This window comes from Gekko japonicus, unplaced genomic scaffold, assembly GCF_001447785.1.
Source record: "Gekko japonicus isolate JY-2015 unplaced genomic scaffold, Gekko_japonicus_V1.1 scaffold348, whole genome shotgun sequence".
In the NCBI taxonomy this organism is placed as follows: Eukaryota; Metazoa; Chordata; class Lepidosauria; order Squamata; family Gekkonidae; genus Gekko; species Gekko japonicus.
Window position 1 is genome coordinate 79,304 of NW_015159720.1, and position 24,411 is coordinate 103,714.

General features: G+C 48.5%; 1 protein-coding gene across 4 annotated transcripts in view; it reads right to left on the reverse strand.

The window, feature by feature from the left end:
- The window catches only part of BCAS3 (breast carcinoma amplified sequence 3), an 812,136-nt gene that overhangs the window by 35,072 nt on the left and 752,653 nt on the right, over positions 1-24,411 (reverse strand). The window contains exon 24 of one of the 4 annotated variants that reach the window (XM_015420405.1): positions 22,273-22,440. The exons of 1 other annotated variant lie outside the window; for it this stretch is intronic. In XM_015420405.1, the coding sequence (XP_015275891.1) occupies positions 22,273-22,440 (168 nt within the window). Of the gene's footprint in view, positions 1-22,223; positions 22,441-24,411 lie in introns of all 4 variants that reach the window. 2 more of the 4 variants (XM_015420473.1, XM_015420535.1) reach the window with 2 other exon arrangements.

The following is a 24,411-nucleotide window of genomic DNA, read 5'->3' on the forward strand; positions in this document are numbered from 1 at the left end:
CTAGGTTCCCCCCCCCCCCCCCCGCTTTTTGTCCCAGTGATTTCCAAGGGGGCCATTCAGGGTATTCAGGGAATTTCACCAGAAGCTTATTATTTGTATTAGGCATATTTAGAGGCGCGTTTTCTCTTGAAGCTTCCGGTTTGCTCGGGAAGGCATACAAAGCCCCCCCCCCAACTCCGTGAGATAGACCGGCTTAAGAGATAATGATTGACGCAAAGTCACCCAAAAACTTCAGAACAGGTTGGAGACTAGAACCCAGGTCTACTCAGTCTTAGTCTGGCACCCTGACCATGCTGCATCGTATCTTTTTTTTTTTTTTAAAGCCATCGGTCAACAATTCATCTTGTGAAAATGAGGTGTGCAAGTCAACAATAAATCCTCAGACATACACACACAAAAGCACCAAATTCCAGGAGGGTTCTTTAAGAGAATCCACAGGAACCAGGGAGGATTGTGAGGTGCTCCAGAGGGAGGCTGGACAGCAATGCTCCCTCTAAGCTGTGGAGTCTTGTGAGCAAAAATTCCACTTTGTGAGCTACCGGCATTAAAGTTGTGAGCGAGCAATTTGGCTCCTGCATAAGTTAGTTTGCTCTGAAGCCATCCTTCCTGGGCTAAGAGGGAACACTGCTGGGCAGGTGGTCATCTGTGTGGCAAATGAGGTTCAGTGTGGGCAAGTGCAGAGTAATGCCCATTGGAGCGAAAATTCCAAACTATAAATACACGTTGATGGGTTCAAACTGGCTGAGACCAGCCAGGAGAGAGATCTTGGAGTCGTGGTAGGTAACTCACTGAAAATATCGATCCAGTGTGCGACGGCAATGAAAAAGGCCAACGCTATGCAGGGGATTATTAGGAAGGGAACTGGAAACAAATCACCCAGTATCATAATGCCCCTGTATAAATCGATGGTGTGGCCTCCTCATTCGGAATACTGTGTACAGTTCTGGTCACCGTGCCTCAAAAAAGATATTATAGCATTGGAAATAGTGCAGAAAAGGGCAACAAAAATGATTAAGGGGATGCAACACTTGCCCTATGAAGAAAAGTTAAAGAGGTTCGGGCTCTTTAGCTTGGAGAAATGACGACTGAGGGGGTGACATGATCGAGGTTTACAAAATTATGCATGGGATAGAGAAGGTAGAGAAAGAAGTACTTTTCTCCCTTTCTCACAGTACAAGAACTCGTGGGCACTCAATGAAATTAATGAGCAGAAGGTTTAGAACAGATAAAAGGAAGGACTTCTTCACCCAAAGAGTGATTAGTACATGGAATTCACTGCCACAGGAAGTGGCGGTGGCTATAAGCACTGACAGCTTCAAGAGGGGATTAGATAAATGTAATAGCCATCAGTGGCTATTAGCCACAAGGTATAGATGGAACACTCTGTCTGGGGCAGTGATGCTCTGTATTCTTGGTGCTTGGGGGGCAACAGTGGGAGGGCTTCTGGAGTTTTGGTCCCACTGGTGGACCTCCTGATGGCACCTGAATTTTGGCCACTGTGTGACACAGAGTGTTGGACTGGACGGGCCATTGGCCTGATCCAACATAGCTTCTCTTATATTCTTATGTCTGGGGCAGTGATGCTCTGTATTATTGGTGCTTGGGGGGCAACAGTGGGAGGGCTTCTGGAGTTCTGACCCTGCTGGTGGACCTCCTGATGGCCCCTGGGTTTTGATCACTGTGTGACACAGAGTGTTGGATTGGACGGTCCACTGGCCTGATCCAACATGGCTTCACTTGTGTTCTCTTATGTTCTAACTAGGGCACCTTTAAAGCACTTTCAATTTGTGCTGGGAACTTGGCCCACAGCATTTTGGTCTTGGAAATGCCACAAGATGTAGAGCTTTGTAAAACAAGAGTCGGACTCACTTCCCTTTGGAAGTATTTTTAGCTCTGCTCTTGTCGTCTCTACACTGAGCAGAAAACGCAGAAGGGACTGCAGCAAAAGGCAGCTCCCTTCTCAAACCCTGCATGTTTTAGCCTCCAACGGAAGCTGGGAAGAGGAAATAGCTTGTTTAGCTGCCCACGTTCAGAGGAGGCTGCTGCCTCTCCCCTGCCGAGGAGCCTTAGGAATGGCTGATGGCCAAGATTCCAGCGATTTGGAAGCACTTCGAAAGCAAAAAAATGCATCTCTTGGCAAGGGAATCAGAGCGAGGAATGGCCGGTTTCCTTTTGGGAAGCTTACGGGGAGTTGTATAAAGTACACGCTTCCTCACCTTGGCGCTGCAGAGTGACAAATCCAATGGGACGCCAGCTTTTAAAGCTTTCTAATGGACTTTGCAGGACAAAAATAGTTTATAACGGCTGATGGCAGGTATATGAATTTCTGCGCTTCCAGGATAGAAAAGCAGACATGGGGCACGATGGGATGGGAGGAAGATGAAAAAGACTCAGCAGCAGGAAGCTGCAGGAAAGAGAACCCCAAACAAAAGCATTCTTGGAGAAATGAAATGCCAACAGACCAGGGGCAGAATTGAACTGTATTTGTAAAAAGAAGAAGAAATTGGATTTATACCCCATCCTTTACTTGGAGTCTCAGAGCAGCTTACAAACTCCTTTTCCTTCCCCTCCCCACAACAGAACATAAGAACATAAGAGACGCCAATGTTGGATCAGGCCAAAGGCCCATCCAGTCCAACACTCTGTGTCACACAGTGGCCAGAAAGACCAGGTGCCATCAGGAGGTCCACCAGTGGGGCCAGGACATTAGAAACCCTCCCACATGTGCTTCTAACCACTGCACCAAACCACTGCACCAAAATTCATGCATCCAGGGGTATCAGAAATTCCCAAACTGTGTACGTAAAGACAACTGCTGGTTAATTACAAAATTGTCCCTTAGAAAAGAGCAAGAGTCCAGTAGCATCTTAAATACTAACAAAACTTGAGGCAAGGTAGGAGCTTCTGTGAGTCACTGCTCACTTCTTCAGATAGCAGTGACTCACGAAAGTTCATCCCCTGCCACAAATTTTGTTAGTCTTTAAGGTGCTACTGGACTCTTACTCTTTTCTACTGCTACAGACAGACTAACACGGCTACCCATCTTTAGGTTGTCCCTTTGAGCCTACAGCACCCACTCCAAGAGGAGGATGGCTACTGTGTCTCTGCTTGAGTCCCCACTCTGCACTCCAAGCAGAATGTGCTGGGGATGAATATAATTATGCTGTGCCCCGCATGGTCAAAGCAATGGTATTCCCAGTAGTCATGTATGGCTGCGAGAGTTGGACTATAAGGAAGGCCGAGCGCCGAAGAATAGATTCTTTTGAACTATGGTGCTGGAGAAGACTCTTGAGAGTCCCTTGGACTGCAAGAAGATCAAATCAGTCAATCCTAAAAGAAGTCAACCCTGACTGTTCCCTGGAACTTTGGCCACCAAATGAGAAGGGAGCCTTCACTGGAGAAGACCCTGATGCTGGGAAAGATTGAAGGTCAAAGAAGATGGGGACGACAAAGGATGAGATGATTAGACAGTGTCATAGATGCAACGAACATGAAGTTGAGCAAACTTCAGAGGATGGCGGAAGACAGGAAGGCCTGGCATGATCTGGTCCATGGGGTCACGAAGAGTTGGACTCGACTGTGCGACTGAACAACAACAACCTGCATCTACTGTGATGCAATCCCTTCAGATGCAGAAGTGCAGCAGGAGTATCTAGCTTCAGAAAGAGCTGCCTGTCATGTCTCAGTGTGAGTCCCTGTACCATCACATCATTCAGATCAGAGGCACACTCTGACCAGCAAGTCATGCAGATATAGAGGCCTGGCTCGACAAGCAACCACTATGGTTTTGCACTCTAAAAAGAAACCTTTTTGGCTGTAAGGGTGAATTATCACTTGTGCCTTGGCTATTAAACGTTTGGAGGTAGAAAGCTTGTAATGAAGCATTAAATGTTCCCCCCGCACACAGAACAAGAGTGGGGAAGGCAACAGAGCACGTGGTAGCGGAACAGCGCCAGAGGTTCTTGGATGACCCATGTACCCAGGATACATTGCAATTCAACTTCAGGCTTGGGTCTGGAACTGAGTCAGCCTTAGTTGCCCTGGTGGACGATTTTCATGTCGAGTTGGACAGGGGACAGTCACCCCTGTTGATAGTAGGGTTGCCAGCCTCCATGTTGGGCCTGGAGATCTACCGGAATCACAACTGATCTCCGGACCACAGAGTTCCATTCCCCTGGAGAAAATGGCTGTTTTGGAAGATGGAATCTGCAGCACTAGACCCCGTTGAGGCCCCTCCCCTCCCCAAACCCCGCCCTCCCCAGACTCCACCCCCAATTTCTCCCAACCCAGAGTCGACAGGGTTAGGTGACGGTCTACTAGCTGGATCAGTGGCCTTTGACACAGCCGACCACTCCGTTCTTATCCACTGGCTGGAATACGGAGCCGGAGCCCAGGAAGAAACTCTGTGGTGGTTTAAGTCTTTCCTGTCTGATTGGACAGAAAAGAGTTTTCACCAGAGGACCAGAATCAATTGGCCGGGATTTGTTGCGTGGTATGCCTGGCCATGCTATTTGATGTCTATAAGAAACTGTTGAACGAGAGCGTCCAGAGCTTTGGGTTTGGGTGTCATCGATGCCCAGACGGCACCTAGTTGTATATTTCATTATTCGAGCCTCCAGAGGTGTCCATCTTGGCTCTGCACCAGTGTTTTGAAGCTGTGCTCGGGTGGCTAAGGCAGAACAATCTGAGTCCAGGTAAGACAGAGGTCCTGCAGGTCAGGAAGGGTGACAGAAGCCACTTGCTTTGGATGGAGCAAAGCTAGGGCTTCTATCCCCCTGCTTCAGGGCCCCCAATCCACTGTCGGCCAACTGGTGGGTGGGGGAGCCCCACCCCCAAAGAGCACCATGATGCCTGACATGCCTGGCATGATGATATCACCCAGAGGTGACATCATTGCCCTGGGCACATCGTGCAGGGGACGCTCTAGTATCTGGGTAAAAACTCTATGGTGATCACAGAGTTTTTAACCCAAATGCTAGAGTGTCCCCTGAACAACGTGCCTGGCAGATGATGTCACTTCTGGGCGATGTCATCATGGTGTGCGTGCTTTGCGTGTGCACAAGACCCCTGGAGCTGGGCTGGAGCCCCATGATAAGACCTGGCAGCCCTAAGTGAAGCTGGCATTTGTACAGCAGGTTAAGAGCTTAGGGGAGCTCACGGAGCCGCATTGGCTATTTGAAGAACACAGGCTGGCGTAGCGCCCTCTGTCTGATGCAACTGGTTCACCAACCTTCTTCTCCCTTATGCTCAGTCACCCTGGCCACGCTGATCCATGCTTTTGTGCTCTTGTGGCTGGATTACTGGAACACGCTCTACACTGGGCTGCCCTTGAAGACAACCTGAAAACTGTAGCTGGTTCAGACTGTGAGAGCCAGATGACTGTTAGGGGCTAGCCAACAGGAACAGGTCTCACCCATCTTCAAACAGCAACATTGGATGTTGGTTTCTTTCTGAGTCCCACTCAGGGTGTTGGTTAAAACCTTCAAAGCCAGTTTGGTGTAGTGGTTAAGTGTGTGGACTCTAATCTGGGAGAACTGGGTTTGATTCCTCACTCCTCCACCTGCAGCTGCTGGATGACCTTGGGCAAGCCATAGTTATGATAAGAGCTGTTCTTGAAAAAGAGCAGTTCTTGAAAGAGCTCTCTCGGCCCCAACAACCTCACAGGGTGTCTGTTGTGGGGAGGGGAAGGGAAAGGAGTTTGTAAGCCGCTCTGAGGCTCCGAGTGAAGGGCGGGGTATAAATCCAATCTCCTCCTCCTCCTCAAGGCAGGATATAAGTATTTTAATAAATAAATAAAAATACACGTTTAATTGATTTATTTAGATTTATCTCAACCCGAACCCACAGGGCATCAAAGGAAAGCACTCTAGTGCAACAGAATCAACCAAATCCCTGACTTTCCCCAGGCCTTGGAAACTGAGCCCTGGGCCCTGAAAGTCATCCCAATGAGGTGTAGGTTTTCAAAAGCTTCTGAATGATGCTCAGCTCAGGATACTGGCCAGTCTATAGCGGGAGGGTGTGTGGGGTCCTTACTGGGGTAAGGGCAGATGCCAGTCTGAAGAGTATCCTAGCGAGCTCTGATACCTGCAGCCTCACTGCACGTTCCATTCCCCCCCCCCTGTCCCATTGACCTGTGAGTTCCGTGCTAGGAACGAGGGTCGCCGACTCTTGGTTGGGAAATTCCTGGAGATTTTGGGGACGCAGTGATTGGGAGGGCGGGGACCTCAGCGAGGTAGAATACCTCCACCTCCCAAAGCACCCATTTTCTCCAGAGGAACTGTTGTCTAGGGAATCAGCTGTAATTCCGGGAGATCTACAGGCCCCACCTGGGGGTTGGCAACCTGACTGGGAACTCGATTCCCAGGCATGGATGGGGCCCGATGTTGGGTCAGTGGCACACGGGGAGAAGACAGAATCCTAGAATCACAGAGTTGGCAGGGGCCATACAGGCCATCTAGCCCAACCCCCTGCTCAACGCAGGATCATTCTAGATCACTGGTTCCCAAAGTGGGCAATACCACCCCCTGGGGGGCACTGGAAAGATCCAGGTGGGTGGTAGGAGCCTTGGGTGCAACTGGGGGGCGTTGAATAAAAATAAGGGGGTGGTGGAGGCATAAAGAAAGAAGAGTCCAGAGTGTATCTAAAGCAGCCTTTTCCTGCCTTCTCCTGGTCTTTCCTGTGATCAGGGAGGGAGGTGGAGGTGGAGAGGGGTCCCCACAGTCAATCACAGCCGTGCATTTGCAAACTGCAAATGCATGTGCACCCTTGCAAGACGGGTGTTGCTGCGGAGCTATTGTGTGGTGGCTGCTGCTGGCCTCTGGCTTCAGGCCAACAACTTCTTTCTTTACTATGTGCAAATTTCTCACTGCATCTTTTTGTCCACTTCTTGAAGGTAGATTTCCAGGGGGGTGCTGAGTAATTTTTTTCCGGAAAAGGGGGCGGTAGGCCAAAAAAGTTTGGGAACTCTGTCCTAGAGCAACCCTGAGAAATGTTTGTCCAGCCGCTGCTTAAAGACTGCCAGGGAGGGGATGCTTATGCCCCCCTCCCACGCGATGTTCTACCGCTGAAATGGCACCTGGGGAATGTTATATGCCCAGCCGGGGTGCTGGGGTACACCCAGTTTTCCACAGTAGGGCAGACAGTGCCCCCCGCCGGGGCACTCCAGTCTGGGGAAATGGCACGGGAGAAGGGCATCAGCTCCCTCTCCTTGTGCGCTGGGGCCCTGATCCAAAGCAGTGCCTTAGAGCCTGGGCATGAAGTTCCCAGCATGGTGCTCATAACACATCCTGTCTGCACAGGCATGGGGAGGCGTCAGGGGGAATGCGATGGGTCGTCAGGCCCTAATGAGTCTTTTATGGCTGAGTTTAAAAGTTATTCTTTTCGTTATTTTTAAGTGTGAAAGCTGAAGCCTCGCGTTGTGTAGGAATGAGAAAACGCTCCCTGTTTTGCTTCTTTTTATACTTATTTAGATTTTTAAAATACTTTTTATACTTCTTTAGATTTCCCCCCCTCCCCTTTTCACTTTTGGTTTATAGATTTGTCCATGAGGTGTAAACATACTGTCAATTTTTATTTAAAAAATCTGCACAGCATTGACATGTTGTATGCTACGGATCTGTGTTAAGCGTAATGTCTAATGCTTGTTTATTAATACAAAAATAACTTTGGAAGATGTGTCTGTTTTGCAAGAAAAGTTTGGCACACAGAAAGACAAAATGGTGTCAAAATAATCACAAATTCAATCTGTAGGAGGGATCTTTTTCAGATCGATGAGAAATCCGTCATCGCTTTTGCATGCAGCAGTCAAGGGAGACTTTTGCTTGGGACCGTGCCTGCATCTTGGTTGACAATCTATGAGCAGACTCCATTTCAGACAGTCAGTTTCAGACAGTCAGATCACTGGCTAACCAGGCCAAACGGGCGGCTCCCAAAGCCACACCCCACCTGCTGGGATGATTAGGGCCATCACTCAAGCCACGTCTTTCTCCCCACCCCTGTTCTTTCTCCATATCTGGCTGCCTTCGCTCTTACTGTCTGATAGTCACTACCAGGGTTATTTTTGGGCAGGAACGCACAGGAACGGAGTTCCGGCTGGCTCCCAAGTTGGCCACGCCCAGCAGGAACTCATTAGCATAATAGGCCACACCCAACAGCAGGAACTCATTAGGATTGGCTACATTAGGGGTGTGTGGCCTAACATGCAAAGGAGTTCCTGCTCCAAAAAAAGGTCCTGGGTTTTGACAACAAACAAGGTAAACAGAATAAGAAGCAAAAGGTGGGTGTGGCTGGATGAGCACACTTCTGGTAACACAGGGGTATGGCCTCATATGCTAATGAGCTGCTGTCAGTTGTGTGGCCTAATATGGTAATGAGTTCCTGCTGGACTGTTACAGCAAGTCAGAGATATATCAAGTGGAAAAGAACTTCTGGACCATCCAAGTAAAAGTTCCTGATGGGATAAGATCTGTTCTGCTAGTCGTTTCGGCAACTTTTAGCAGACACTTTAGAGTTGAAAGGGTAGCTCTCGATTTCTGAAGCCTTGGCAAATATCCTTCTGCCTTTTTAAGAAAGGGGGCTTGGGAAACCATTTCTTAATCAGAGAAAGGGCCATCAACCAATTAAAAACCAGTGCCAGACTTTTAACCAATGAATTGATTACTGATCCAATTAAATTGTAAATGCTTTTGAATTTTTATGAAATATAAGTGCCATTTTGATACGCTCCATGAAGTGTGTGAGAGCACGCATTCTAATAAACAAGCAGTTTAATAAACTACAAATTGTTAAAAATGAAGGTCCGCCTTCTGTTTTATCTTTTGTTTATATTAACCTCTGAAGCTGCTGTATACCAAGTCAGACCACTGATCCAGCTACTCTAGTTGGGAGTGACTCTCCAAAATCTCAGGCAGATCCCAGCACCTGGGACCAGAGTTCCCTCTAAGCTGCGCACTTGAGTGGCTGCTCATTAACACACGAAGCCCTGCTTGGCATCCGTCTGGAGCCATGCAGGGTCTTGCCCTGCCCATGGCCCATCTTAAGATGACAGCAACAATGCTCCCTCTAAGCTGTGGAGTGAGCAAAAATTCTACTTTGTGAGCGACTGGCGTTAAAAGTTGTGTGTGAGCAATTGGGCTGCTGCATGAATTAGTTTGCTCTGGAGCTCTCCTTCTTGAGCTGAGACAAAACTCTGTTAGCCAGAGGCTAAAAAACTGTGAGCCACCTCACACTAACTCAGCTTAGAGGGAACACTGGACAGCAGTTATATTTTGCTCAGGATATGAACTGCTCTGCTCAGTAGGGAGAAAAATTAGAGGGAACATTGCCTGGGACCGAAGTTTCTTTGAATCAGGGATGCGAAGGCGTTGTACCTGAGCCGCATTTTGCATGCCAAGCAAGTGGTCCAGCACTGAGTATAATAACACCTGGAAAAGAACAGCCGAAGCTGCCTTAAACCAGAGCATTGGACCACCCAGCTCAGTTCCGCCAATGCTGACTCTGCTTGTAGTTCTCCAGGGTCTCAGGCAAGAAGAGGATCTTCCCAGTTGCGCCACCTAAGATCCTGTTCAGTTGGAGTTGCCAGGGATTGAACCTAGGACCTTCTGCATGCAAAAGAGGTGCTCTACCATTAAGCCATGGCTCTGGCCTCAAACACAGTTATCATAAGCCGTTGGTCCATCGAGCTCAGTGTTGTCTATTCTGATTGGCAGAGGTTCTCTGGGGTCTTGGGATTCCTTCCCAACACCTGCTACTCAAGAGGCTTCAACAGGTGCCAGGCCTACACCAGTTTGGTGTAGTGGTTTGGGGCACAGACTCTAACCTGGGAGAACCGGGTTTGATTCCCCACTCCTCCACATGCAGTCATGGCTCTCTCGGAGCCATTCTCAAAAGAGAGCTTTCTCAGCCCCAGTGACCTCAGGGTGTCTGTTGTGGGGAGGGGAAGGGAAAGGAGATTGTAAGCCACTCTGAGATGTCTTCGGGTAGTGAAGGGCAGGGTATAAATCCAGTCTCCTCTTCTTCTACCACTGAGGAACAGCCTCTTGCCCAATGTCCAATAAGGGGAAGATGGGAGCGTTGGAGTGTTTGCATGTGTTAAGTGCCCTCAAGTTGCTTCTTCCTTACGACCAATGCTCCCTCTAAGCTGTGGAGTCTTGTGAGCAAAAATTCTACTTTTTTGAGTGAGTGATTTGGCTCCTGCATACATTAGTTTGCTCTGGAGCCATCGTTGCTGAGCTAAGACAAAAATCTGTGAGCCAGGGGCTAAAAAGCTGTGAGCTGCCTCACACTAACTCAGCTTGGAGGGAACACTGCTTATGACAAACCTATGAATTAATGAGCTCCAAAACGTCCTACTGTTAACAGCCTTGCTCAGGTCTTGCAAACTGAGGGCCTTTGTGGCTCCCTTGATGGAGTCCATCCATCTCACGTTGGGTCTTCCTCTTTGCCTGCTGCCTTCAACTGTTCCTAGCTTCATTGTCTTTTCCAGTGACTCTTGTCTTCTCATGATGTGACCAAAGGACGATAGCCTCGGTTTAGTCATTTTAGCTTCTAGGGAGAGGTCAGGCTTGATTTGGCGTCGAACTCACTTTCTGCCAGTCCACGGTATCTGTGAAACTCTCCTCCAACAACACGTTTCAAATGAATCAACTTTCTTGCTGTCAGCTTTCTTTGCTGTCCAACTTTCACACCCATACAGGAAATACTAGCATATGAATTGTCGTGATCTTGGTCACCAGCAGTACACCCTTACACTTAAGGATCTTTTCTCCCTCCTTCAGACTGCCCAGCCTCAAGCTCATTCCGATTTCTTGGTTGTGGCCTCCCTTTTGGTTGATAATGGAGCCAACGAACAGAAAATCTTGAAGGCATCAGAGTGGCTCCCCCAAACAAACAAGGGTACCCTTCATTCACAGTCCCACCGATGACAACTGGTCTCCACCCACTGAAACAGTCCCCCACCAAAGTTTTCTGGATGAATGCACCAGTTAAACTGACTAAAGGATGCTGCAGTCCAAAGTAAAAAGGATGTCTGAATTGTTATTATAGCTTTTAGTCTTTTGGGGGACCCCCCGCTAACTAGGCAGGCCAGCACTGTGGTGAGGGCAGCCGATGGAAAGAACTTCCTTTTCCCTGCATTCTGAAAAAGGAAGTGGTAGACCCCTTTTAGGTCTATGGCATTGTAGAATTCAGTGGCTGTGGTGGGGAGGAAAGGTACATTTGACTGCTCTCCATGTTAAATGACGGCCTCTCTTCCTGTAGAAAGCTAGCATGTCAGGGAGAAGAATCCCAAGCCAGCTGTCTTCCTGATACACTAACCTTCTATGCGCAGGGAGGCGGTGTGTTCCTTCTGCCACCTCCATGTATGTGGAATCTATGCTTGTTCAACGAATGGGGTGTCTGTCTTCCTTTATCATTCAGTGAGTGAGAAGCCAAGAAAATCCTTCTTAACCTCTCCCTGTTTATCTCATTGTTCTGGTTTCATCTTTGACCAGGTCAATGATTCTTAAGCTTGGAAAGAACCTTCTGATTGAAGGCTGGGAGTTTCAAACTGCCCCCCCACCATGCCCCTGTTTCAATAGCCTTGGCTTGACAGTGCCAAAGTTTTGCTAAACATATTTCAAAACATTTTTTAAACATTTAGACAGCAGAGAGTTCAAGAAATATAAACAGGAATTATCGCCATGCATCACCAGAAGTCAAAATAAGATCATCTGAGCTGGGCCAGGGAGGGCAGTCTGGGGCCTGAACCTGGCGTGCAAGCAGCCTGCTCTTATCAGTGGGACTTGGGTGCGAATCCAGCACAACTCAAGACCCACTTGAACCTGCAATGTGTGGTTTATGCGGCACTTTAAAATCCAGATCTTATTCTGTGTCCCCCTCCCCCTCTATTTTTGGAGGGATATGAAGAGGTGGAAACGGTGTGAACTCTGGTTGATGCCAGCATCTGTTTCTGACACCTCCAAAAACTGATACCTCAAAAAATGCTTAGGGTGCTTCATTCTGTGACAAATATCAGATCCGATGCTTGTGCAGTGAATCTGCAGAACCTACACAATGGTAGTTCTGACCCAGATGGTCCAGACTAACCCAATCTCATCAGATCTCAAAAGTTAAGCATGGTGACCCCGGTTAGTATTTGGATGGGAGACCACCAAGGAAGCCCAGGGTTGCTATGCAGAGGCAGGCAATCGTAAACCACCTCTGTTATCCTCTTGCCTCGAAAACCCTACAGGGTCGCCAACCCACCAGCCTGGGATTCCAGAGGACAGCGAGGAAGATGGTTGGGTCACCGATGCCGAGGACCCACACCCATCACAAGTTGAGGCACTAAAGGGGCACGCCAGGGACTGGGCGCGCCTCTGGCCAATGAAGGGACACCGGGAGGATCCAGTAGAGCCGGTGGCTCTCCAACCCGTGATTCACCGGCAACTAAAGGGGGAAGAGCCAACAGGCTTGGCCCTGGGCCCCGACGCTGGAGTACTCGAGATGAAGAAGGATGGTTACCTGCTGGCAAATACCAGCGGCCGACCGGCCCTTTAACCAATTTACTCTGAAGTGAGGCAGGTGTTAGAGGGGAATAAAGAGGAGGGCGATCTGTTATGATAATAGAAGATCCAATCACTCCCATATTTAATAGATACCATAGAGGATTATGGAAGAGTATCAGGACTTAAAGTGAACTATAGAAAAATGAACATAATGACAAAAAATTGTTCAGAGAAACAAGTTCTCCTGATTCAAAATATATCTCGCATGAACATAGTGAAAAAGGTAAAATATCTTGGAATAGTGTTGTCGAAAAGAAACATCACCCTAGTAGAGGATAAAGGTAAAGGTAAAGGTTCCCTTGCTCGAAAGCCAGTCGAATCCGACTCTAGGGTTGCGGTGCTCATCTCCGTTTCAAAGCCGAAGAGCCAGCGCTGTCCGAAGACGTTTCCGTGGTCATGTGGCCGGCATGACTAAACACCAAGGCGCACGGAACACTGTTACCTTCCCACTGAAGTGGTACCTATTTATCTACTTGCAATTTCTTGCTTTCGAACTGTTAGGTTGGCAGGAGCTGGAACTAGAGACAGGAGCCCACCCTGTCTTGCGGCACCCGGATCTTGAACCGCTGAACTACTGACCTTCCACAGCCTGCAGTTCAGCGTCTTAACCACTTGAGCCACCGCAGCTCCAAGTAGAGGATAACTACACTAAAATACTCCAAGATATAAAGAAAGATCTACAGAAATGGAAGGTATTAAAGCTATCATTTATGGGCAAGATAACTTTAATAAAAATGAACATTTTACCAAGATTTCTTTTCCTTGTACAAAACCTGCTGGTACTAAGGAATATGAAATCCTTTAAGGAATTAGATGCAATGTGTAAAAAATTTGTATGGTCAAATAAGACAGCACGTATCAACTGGAAAATCTTATAAAACAGAAAAGAAAGGGGAGGCTTTGGGCTACCCAACTGGAAACTGTATTACACTGCCGCAGCTATGGGCTGGATTAAGGAATGGGCTCTGCTGGAAAATAAACGGCTCCTATCCCTAGAAGGTTTTGATATGGCCATGGGTTGGCATGCATACCTATGGTATGAGAAAGATAAAATACATTCTGTCTTTAAACAACATACGATAAGAGGAGCACTAAGTAAGATCTGGCAAGAAATCAGAACCCGTTTTTATATCAAAATCCCAAGTTGGGTAGCCCCATTGGAAGCTTTCTTGATGCCTTCCCTAATGTGCCCACTTAAAAAGACAAAGTACGACGATCTATTAGACAAAGAAGACAACTTGATCCCTCAAGATAACCTTAAAAAGAGGAAGATAATATCGACTTGGTTGGATTACCATCAACTAAAGGCGAGATATGATATAGACAAAAGTAAAGGTTTCTACCGCGGAAAAACTGAACTGGATATTCTGTGGTTATCCACGAATGATAAATTGATACAGAAGATATACAACTTTCTTCTTGATGACTACGTATCCGATGAAATAGTTAAAAAATCCATGATCTCTTGGATGCAAGACTTTGGTTGCCCTCAGGACATAAATATAGATACCTGGTCTAAGACATGGGGCTCAATGTAGTATCTGCGATCGATACCCTATAAGGAAAACGTGTATAAAATGGCTCATAGATGGCACCTAACCCCAGAGAAGTTAGCTAAATGTTACCCGAATCTTTCCAGTAACTGCTGGAAACGTAAGAACAATGTGGGTACATACTTTCATACCTGGTGGAGATGTAGCATAATACAGAACTTTTGGCTTAAGGTGCATAGATTCATCGTAGCCATCGTGGAATGGAACATACCATTCTCCCCAGAACTTTTTCTTCTAAATATGATGCCGGACGAATACCCCGAAAATATAAAACACATAACTACGTATATAGTAACTGCAGCCCGTATTCTTATCGCCAAATATTGGAAGCAAGAGGCTACCCCCTCTAAGAAAGAATTAGTAAGTAAAGTGATGGAGGCGGTCGAAATGGATAAGTTGACCACGATATTACATAATAGAGATGTTATGAAGTTTAACCAGAGATGGCAAAATTTGTATAAGTGGATAGATAATAATAACGACAAATTATAGTGATACCTATATATAGCTCCCTAACTTGTTATTACGTTTTTGCTGTTACTATGTGTTCCTATGTACTACCCCCTCTGAGGGCATGTTGAAAAACTACAAATAAATAAGTAAAAAAAAAAGAAAAGAGGAGGGCGATCTGCATACCCGGAGGGGATAGAGTCGAGGTCAGGGCTGTAAGCAGGGAACAAGCTGTGAAAGGTGTTGATCCCAAGGAAATGTCGAGAGAGAGGGAGTCAATGTAACACTTGGCCTGCAAACCTGACCTCGACAGGGTGCACCGTGTGAGGGAACATAGGTGAAACCCAGGAGTCTGAGGGCATGCACCACCAAGCTTCGATTTTCCCTTCGGACACCCGCCCCACTAACCTCAACCCCTAAAAGTGGAGCGGACTTGTGATCATTTCCCCTGGTTCCATCCTGGGTGTGAGCAATGCCGTGCTGGCTGCTGAGGACTGATTTCCAGGTACACGAAAGGCCTGATCTGGATCAGTGCGCGAGGACACCAGGATTAAAGCCCCCTCTAGGGTTGCCAACCTCCAGGTGAAGGCGGGAGATCTCCTGGGATTCCCACTGATCCCCAGGGGACAGAGATCAGTTCGCCCAGAGAAAATGGTTGCCTTGGAAGGTGGACTCTACAGCAGAGGCGTCGAACTCATTTGTTACGAGTGCCAGATCTGACATAAATGTCACTTTGTTGGGCCGGGTCATGTGTGCCGTAAAACGTACTGTCAGGTACCAGAGATAGAAACTGTAGAAAGGACAGCAGCTGGTAAGCTCCGAGTCGATGTATCCTCACCGCAAGGGCCTATGGGCTGGGAGGGGGGTGCAGAGGAAAACCCACTTATTGATTGATTGATTGATTTGATTTGTACCCCGCCCTCCCCGCCGGAGCAGGCTCAGGGCGGCTTACATAAAATGCGACAGCCAAAACAACAGTATAAATAATAGCTTAAAAGCTTAAAAACAACATAAGGTGCTGGTGAACAATTTAAGTGGTGATGGCGAGGACAGGGTAGCATCAACATACTCGTGAATGCAGTCGGTAACTGATTTTAAAGTCGGCAAAGCCCAGGCTGTCGGTGGTTGTATTGGGCACAGGGCCTTGATGTATTGGGTGCAGCTCCTTAACCAAAGGGCTGGTGGAAGAGCTCCGTCTTGCAGGCCCTGAGGCGGACTGGAGAGGCAGCAGTGCAGCCAGCATGGGCAGATGCTCCCACGATGCTTGACTGCTGCAGAGGAGGTTGTTCTGCTGTGCTGAAGCCACAATGGAGTGGCTCCAACCACTTCCTCCCTTGTATCAGTTGCTCATGGGCCACATAAGAGCGCTATACGGGACGGCTCCAGCCCCCGGGCCTTATGTCTGACACCCCCGCTCTATGATATTATACCCCATTGAAGTCCCTCCCCTCCCCCAATCCTACCCCTTTTAATCTCCACCCCCAGAATCTCCAGGAATTTCCCAAACCAGAGCTGGTGACCCTAGCTCCCTCACCCATTACCTGGGGAGGTATGTTATTATTTGGGGGAAATGAGGTGCACACTACCAGTACAGATGGAGCCCCCACCTCTTTACACCTGTTTCAGGTCGGGAAAATTGTGCAGTGGGCAATGCTAAAGCCACTTCTCTCACGCACCGCCGTGCCAATTTGAATTGGGCCCAAGCACGCTTGGCATTAAGTTCCCAGCGCAGCACCGGCAATAAATGCTTGATTGCACATCCCTGTTAGAAGACCTAGGGGAAAATGTGACATGCAGTGAGACCCTTGGTCTCTGAGAACAGACAATTATCTGTTCCATTCCCCACTCGGGTAGATGGATGTGGGTTACGGTGAGCTTGCTCGTAAGGTTCTAGAGATGATCTACGGGATGGCTCCAGCCTGATGGAGACAGGTTGATGTGGGTCAAGCGTGTCCAGAGGAGGGCAACCAGAATGGTGAGAGGGTCAGAATCCAAGTCTTACGAGGAAAGGCTGAAAGAGTTGGGTATGTTTAGCCTGGGAAAGAGAAGGCTTAGAGAGGACGTGATTGCAGTCTTCAAATGTTTGAAGGGCTGTCATGTAGAAGATGGAGCAGATCTATTCTCTCTTGCTCCGGATTGCAAGACTGGATCTAATGGGTGGAAATTACAAGGGAGTCGATACCGGCTAAATATCAGGAGAAACTTCCTAACTGTAAGAGTGGTTGAGCAGGGGAACAGTCTGCCTCGGGAGGTGGTGGATGCTCCTTCACTGGACGTTTTTAAGCGGCGGCTGGACGACCATCTTTCGGGTATGTTGTAGAGCTATCTTTCGGCTATGCTCCTGCAGAGTGCAGGGGGTTGGACTAGATGACCTGCGAGGTCCCTTCCAACTCTAACATCCTATGATTCTATGGGTCAAGGTGCAATGATGTGGGTCAAAGAACATCCCACGGCAGCTTTAGACAAAAAGCGGCCTCTTGGCGATTAGGTCTCACTGTCTCCAACCACGGACGGAGCCACGCCAAACCTGACGGGAGAATCCACTCTCCATCTTGCTTACGCAACTGGCTGTTAGAGTTACAGCAGCCCATCCTAGGAGTTAAAAGATTTATTCCAGACTTATTGCAAAATACAGAAACCAGTTGTGGGGAGAAATTTATGGCATTCCTTGACAAAGACTTCCCTGCGATCATTTAGTCCCCGGCTGGCTGGGTGGAAAAGCATTAGAGAAAGTGAAGACTAAGCAAAAAATATGTTTTGAAATAAAAGCAAGATGAATGCTTTCAACAACCGAGTAAATATTAGTGGGGTTAGGACAAGGCTGATTCTCTTTTGATATAATGTAAGAGAAAGTCCATTCATCTTGACTTCTGCTTGCTAATCAGTTTCGAGCACTGCAAAAAGTTTTAATGAGATATACAGGCGGCTAATGACTGGCGACCGCTTTAGAGGGAGTCACAAAACCTTCCCCCCCCCCCGCTCCCTTTTAAAGCCCCTTCCCCCCCTCCCCACTTATTAGCTTTTGTTTATGTCACGCCTTGTAAAACAGAAATGAGGCAAACTGGTCTTCTGAACGGGCTGCCTCTGCCCCCCCTATCCTCTCGTTCAAGTGACAGAAAACCGATTTCAAATTCTGTTGAAACAGCCTGAACTTGCGCAGTGATCTTTGTGGCAAATTAATTTTTTCTTTTTTACACCCTTAAAAAAAAAATGTTGGTATCCCTTTACCTATGGTCAAAGTTGATAAAGACACTGAAACCAATATCTTCATTAGTGAATCGTCACTGCTCTCCGGAAGGTGGCTGCCTTTTGGCAGTTGCCAAAGGGTTTCCTCCAAAGGGATGGGAACCCTTTGAGAGACCTTCTGACGGACCAGGGAGAGAAGGCCTGGCCACCCTCTTTGCTCCTTAAGGGAGCCAGTCAGCTGCTGATTTATCGTCAGGGTCCCTCCTCATCTGTAAATTGTGCATCAGTGTACATGATAGGGATTGGGAGGGGGGGGGGAATCCCTCAGACTCTTCAGATCCAAAGCTACCAAGGTGAAGTCAGATCCTTGGCTTTAATGTCACATTTTCTTATTCTGTTAAAAAGTCCAGCATGTTTTCTGGTCAAGGATCAACCCAGGGTTTACAAAAGTAGGCCAATCCCAAATCCAAAAGAGTGATAAGTCTAGCTTGGGGCTGGGCATTGGATCAGCTGTTGAAAGAAGAAGAAGAAGAGGAGGAGGAGGAGGAGGAGGAGGAGGAGGAGGAGAAGGAGGAGGGAGGAGGAGATGGGATTTATACCCCACCCGTCACTACTCAAAGGAATCTCAGAGCGGCTTACAATCCCTTTCCCTTCCCCTCCCCACAACAGACACCATGTGAGGTAGGTGGGGCTGAGAGAACTGCCCTTGAGAGAACAGCTCTGAAAGAATTTATGACTGACCAAAGGTCAGACCAGCAGCTGCATGTGAAGAAGTGGGGAATCAAACCCGGTTCTCCCAGATTAGAGTCCAGGCGCTTAACAACTACACCAAACGGGCTCTATATTTTGGCTCTATGCTCTGGCTCTGTACTTGGCAGGCAGAAGGCCCCAGGTTCAGGGCCTGGAAACTGCAGCTAAAGGATCTCAGGATGTCTCTGAGACCCTGGAGAGCAGCTGCCAGTCAGAGTAGACAATACTGATCTCGACATACCAGTGCTCAGACTCAGTATAAGGCAGCATTCATATTCACGGTGTTCAAGAAGGTATGCCCGAAACCCTTCAGACTCATGGCCAGTTAGAGCAGGTAATTTTGGCTTAACGTAAGGAAGTTTCCTGTATCCCTATCTCGCTCAGCACATACTGAGTCTGTCTGGGGTGAATAAAAAAAGTAACACTGATGTGTCTGTGGGGGGGGGACACTCCCACGGCTGTATTTCGTAATGTTTTGTGAATGGGTCAGGATTCTTAGGCTCTGAGCGGATCATGCAGATATCCCGGACAAGACGTGGAGCTGCCAAGTTCCCACCTCCCACTTGGAGAGGAAGTAGGAGAGAAATTAACAAAAACCACAGCCGTTGGGCCAATGGCATGACATCCCTTTCAGGGCAAACATGGAAGTGAGGTTGGACGTTTCAAGGAGCTGCCATAAACCCCACGGCCTTGCCATGCCTGGCGACCCCAGTGGAGTGAGGAAGCCGGCTTCCAAGCGCCTGGCTATGGCATGGGGTGGATGCGCTACGTTTTGCTGCCGTGATACTTTGGTCACAGCCTACTCTGGAAAAGCAGGACACGGTCTTAGAACTACAGACACCACCGAGAGCCAAGCCAGACATGACAGTCTGCACGGGCCTGACCTGTGGACACCACTGCCATTTTGAAGCCATTTTAAAATGCCGCAAAGCGGCATGGCGGGCTGAGGCGCTCTTGTTCCACCCACGGTCGCCAGCTCCGGGTTGAGAAATACCTGGAGGTTTGGGGGGTGGAGCCTGAGGAGGGCGGGGTTTGGGGAAAGGAGGGACTTCAAGGGGGCACAAAGCCAGAGAGTCCCCCTTCCAAAGTCGCCATTTTCTCCAGGTTGCCTAGAGATCGTTATTAATCCCAGGAGATCTCCAGCTGCCACTTGGAGGTTTGCAACCCTAGTTCCACCCATCACACCTTCTCAAGCGCCAAAACAGTGGCAGGAATGGGTTGGGGTTTTTTGTAGCCTGTGGAGACTGACACGTCTTACTTTGTCCCCCAGCCAAAGAGTCAACTGATAAAAGCCCCCGGAGGTTGTTCCTGGTTGGGAAAACGCTGGGTGGTGGGAGGCTTAAATCCTCTCTCCCCGCATGTCGGAGCCCCGGCCTGGATGAGACCCCCACCCCTCTCTCGCATGCTTGAAAAACAGTTTTAAACATCGCCACGAACTCCAGACACGCCATTACCAAAGCACATCCAGTTTGGTCCTGAGAAACCCAATGGTCCTACCTCCCGTTGCTGCACCTGACTGACTGAGGGTACTGCTAGCGTTTATCTTGTGAACTGGACTCGAATCTAACTGTTCCACTGCAGACCAACAGGGCTACCCTCCGAAACTATCTTGTGAACAGAAGCCTAAATCCTTTAAAACAAAACTAAAACCCAGAATGATGAACCATTTTCTACGCCAAGCAATATACTTCACACTACACAGAGATGCCTGCAACCCAGGCCATTCCAGCAGTAGCGAAATCCCCCATGTTGACGTTTTCAAAACTGCATGTTATGTGAAATTTCCCGTGGTAGATTCTTCCCCACCAGGAGCAAACCTGAAGTTTTCTCCTTGTCCCACATTTTTGGAACTTGCTAAAACCGGGGGTTCCGAAAACACAGCGTAAGAAGGAGAAAACTTCGGGTTTCCACCTGGTGAGAAAAAAATCTACCGTGGAAAATTCACATAACGCACAGTTTTAAAAACGCCAATGTGGGGAATTTCACTACTGTGGAAATGGTCCTACTCACATCTGATAGTATTTCTCCTTTGTTGCCTCCAAAGCACCAGAATGAGGATCCAGTACAACCAATACAACACCGAAAGCTCGTTTCGCAAATGGTATTGATCTCAGTCGTTAACCACAACACAGAGCTGGGACTCTTTCTTTGGGGGGGGGGGAGGACTTGGTTAACGCAAATCCCAACAGCAGGAGCTGTAACACGTGTGAGTGTTTCCTGTCGTCCCCAGGCCGCTTGAGCACAGCGGGATCTCTGGAGTGCCATTCCATTTATGTTAATGGGCCCTTTAATTTATCACAATAATGGACACTGATGAAGATGGATTAATTTGGATTATGGAAGCCAGCACTTTGTCAAAGGCAGACAATTACACAGAGCGGCCTTCAGCGGAGCATCACGACTGATCTGTGTCCACCACGTGTGGAGGGCATGTGACGCTGGCATTGTGTGCAGAAAGGGAGGGGCACTGATCGTCAGAGGGCGCTTCCCCAGAGAACAAAGTACTCACTAAAGTTAAAAATGCTAATATTTGTTTTAATGTCGCCCTGAGCTTGGAGAGAACTGGACTGCCATCACTCAAAGGAGAACCAAAGAGGTGGGAATGGGGAGAAGGAAACACACTGTGTGTGTGTGTGCACGCGCGGGGAGATAACCAGCAGGCCTCACACACAAGGTCATTTTAGCAGTAATGTTGCATCAAAGGGAGTGATGGCCGAGTGAGGTAGGTTTGGAATTGCAAAATTAAATCTGCATTCCATTTGCTGTGCTGCTGAACTGAAGGCCAAAGCCAGACCCATGGGCTTCGCCCCAGCAGATGCTTCCGGAGCATCGGACCCTGCGGCAGAACGATGCCCTTTGATCAGGCACTGATTCCTTGGGCCACTTGGGCCACCGGTCAGAGGAGGAAACCAGAAATGACTCAAGTGGAGCCTGGGGTCACCAACCTCCAGGTGGGGGTCAGAGATCTCACAAGATTATAACTGATCTCCAGATGACAGAGATCAGTTCCCCTGGAAAAAATAACAACTTTGGAGGGTGGGCTCTATGGCACTGTACCCTCCCCTCTTCAAACCCCACCCTCTTAAGGCTCCACCTCCAAATCTCCAGGTACTTCCCAAGCAGGAGTTGGCAACCCCAGCTGAGATCCTAGCAAAGGGACCCTCCCAGTCCTGAGAAGTCGGTGATCCCAAGGCCTGATCCCAAGACACTCACTGCCTTCTTCAAGGCCGCCTTTAGTATCAAACCAGGTTCGACCAGAGATTCGATCTGTGATTAGGATCTCTCACTTTTATTAAAGAAAGAACCTAATGAGTAGCTGCTTTGGAGATCGTGGAAGAGTAGCTGGGGGAAGGACTGTTGAACCCCTCCCTCCCACCCAGTTTAAAGAGTTCCCACTTCCCCACTGCAATTCACTCTCTGGGAGGAAACGATGGTTGCAGAGGCCTGCGATGAAAGGGTTAACCTCCCCCCTTCCTGCCAGAAACCCCTCCCCCATCTGCCAAGGGCCTCTTCAGAGCTCTCTTGCATCCCTTCCAGTTGGAAACTTTGCTGGAAAGTTGTGCTACGGGGCCCCTTCCCAGCGTCATCTTCCGCCCCCCCAACTGATATTGACAGACAATCCCATTTCCCCTCCCCCCCCCCCCACATTCAGTGCCCCGGAGGACGGGGCTCCTGTGTGCTCATCACGGGAGAAAAGGCAAGGGGAAATCAAGGTTATAAGTTAGTGAAAGGAAATCACCATTGGGTGAGAGACGTATGTGATCTCTGATCACACCTCTTCTGTGTACCTGTTCCAGATCCCACTATGTCCCTACTGGGTGATTCAGACATGGCGTCGGCTAGCCGTTCCCTAAGGCCCTCGTCCGTGTGTTCGATGGAAGACATGTGGCGGAGACCGAAGCTCTCGGGCCAGCTCCCGCAGACTTCCAGCAGGGTCATGCTCCGATCGAAGGCACCTACGAGAGACAAACAAGAGACCCGAGATTGGTAACAGCGCCAAAGGTCGAATCTGCATTTGCATTTTAAATCAGTTTCGTGCTGCTGTGATGCCGTCTTTCTCTATGCTTGTTTGAATGCTGTTTGGAGAAGATTCTTTTAAAGCAGTGCGGAGGTACAATGACAGTGGAGCCACCCCCGAAAGAGCAATAAACATATGTGGACTTGCAAAAGTATGCTAGCACTGTTGAGGTGTGAAAATGACACCAAATGTAGACCGTTTTTTTGAAGACGGAGTCAGAAGGCTGGGACACCAGTGGGAAAGATAAATGCAGATTCAGCCAAAGAGAGAGGGAGGGAGGGAGGGCAACCACATGGCCAGCAGGGCCAGAGCTTCAGGAAACATTCCTGGGAGATGTTTTATTTATTTTGGATATTTATATCTCATTTTTCTCCCCCAGAAGAAGGAGGAGAAGAGTTGGTTTTATACCCTGCTTTTCTCTACATTAAGGAGTCTCAAAGCGACTGACGATCGCCTTCCCTTCCTCTCCCCACAACAGGCAGCTTTTGAGGCAGGTGGGGCTGAGAGAGTTCTGAGAGAGCTGTGACTGACCCAAGGTCACCCTACTGGCTACATGTGGAGGAGTGGGGAATCCTTTCTCTTCCCCGCCTCACAATAGACACCTTGTGAGGTAGGTGGGGCTGAGAGAGCTCTTTCGAGAACTGCTTGCGAGAGAACAGCTCTGAGAGGTCACAACAGCTGCTGTATGTGGAGGAGTGGGGAATCAAACCCGGTTCTCCCAGATTAGAGTCCACACTCCTAAGCACCACACTACGTAGAAAGGTGGGACATGAAGAAACAAACAGCGTCCATGAGCTCTGTATTTTGCTAATGCACGGAATAGCTCTGTCTCATCAAGGTTTGCCTATTCTAGAAATTAACAAATGTCTTTCCCATTGCCTCTCTTTCATTCTACTGTAAACAGTCCATTTATTCGTACAATTTACATCCCGTGTCTATTATTTTTGGAATTTTCTCTGTTCTCCAACATTCAGCACAGAGAAGCCGAGCGGTGGTAACTGTAGCAGAGATGGCATCTCTCAGTTTTGTCTCTCTGTTTTTGTGGTACGTGACGCAAAGCGATGAGAGACCTCCATTTAAGCCTAGCCCAGAGACTGCATCAATATCAGTCCCAAATTAGGTTGCAGCCAGCGATGCCAACTGTTGGTGGCAAAAAGAAGTCAGACTGCTCTGCCCAGTTTTGCTCTTGCCACCAAGTACCCTGGAATCTGCTTTCTTCTCCTGGATATCTAATACTCCCTCAACACAAACAAGATGGGTGCAGGGGAGGTTTTTTTTGTTTTTTTTAAGCATTGCCATTTGAACATGCTTGATACAGCAATGTATTGTACTGGTATGCACATTCTTTACACTGGGATTTTCTTTACACTGGGGGGAAAGCGGCCTAGCGCAGTGCTCAGAGTCAGTAACTCTAGAGAGCATGAGAAAGAGATGGAGGAGAAAGGATGAGAAAGCGCAAGAGAAAGAGAGCAAGAGGGAGAAAAAGGGAGAGTGGAATTCACTGCCACAGGAGGTGGTGGCGGCTACAAGCATGGACGGCTTCAAAAGGGAATTAGATAAGCATATGGAACTCTCCGTATGGGGCAAGTGATGCTCTGTATTCTTGCCGCTTGGGGGGGGCAACAGTGGGAGGGCTTCTAGTGTCCTGGCCCCACTGCTGGACCTCCTGATGGCACTTGGTATTTTTGGCCACTGTGTGACACAGAGTGTTGGACTGGATGGGCCATTGGCCTAGGTCAACATGGGCTTCTCTTATGTTCTTGGTGCTTGGGGGGGCAACAGTGGGAGGGCTTCTCGTGTCCTGGCCCCACTGCTGGACCTCCTGATGGCACCTGGTATTTCTGGCCACTGTGTGACAGAGTGTTGAACTGGATGGGCCATTGGCCTGGTCCAACATGGGCTTCTCTTA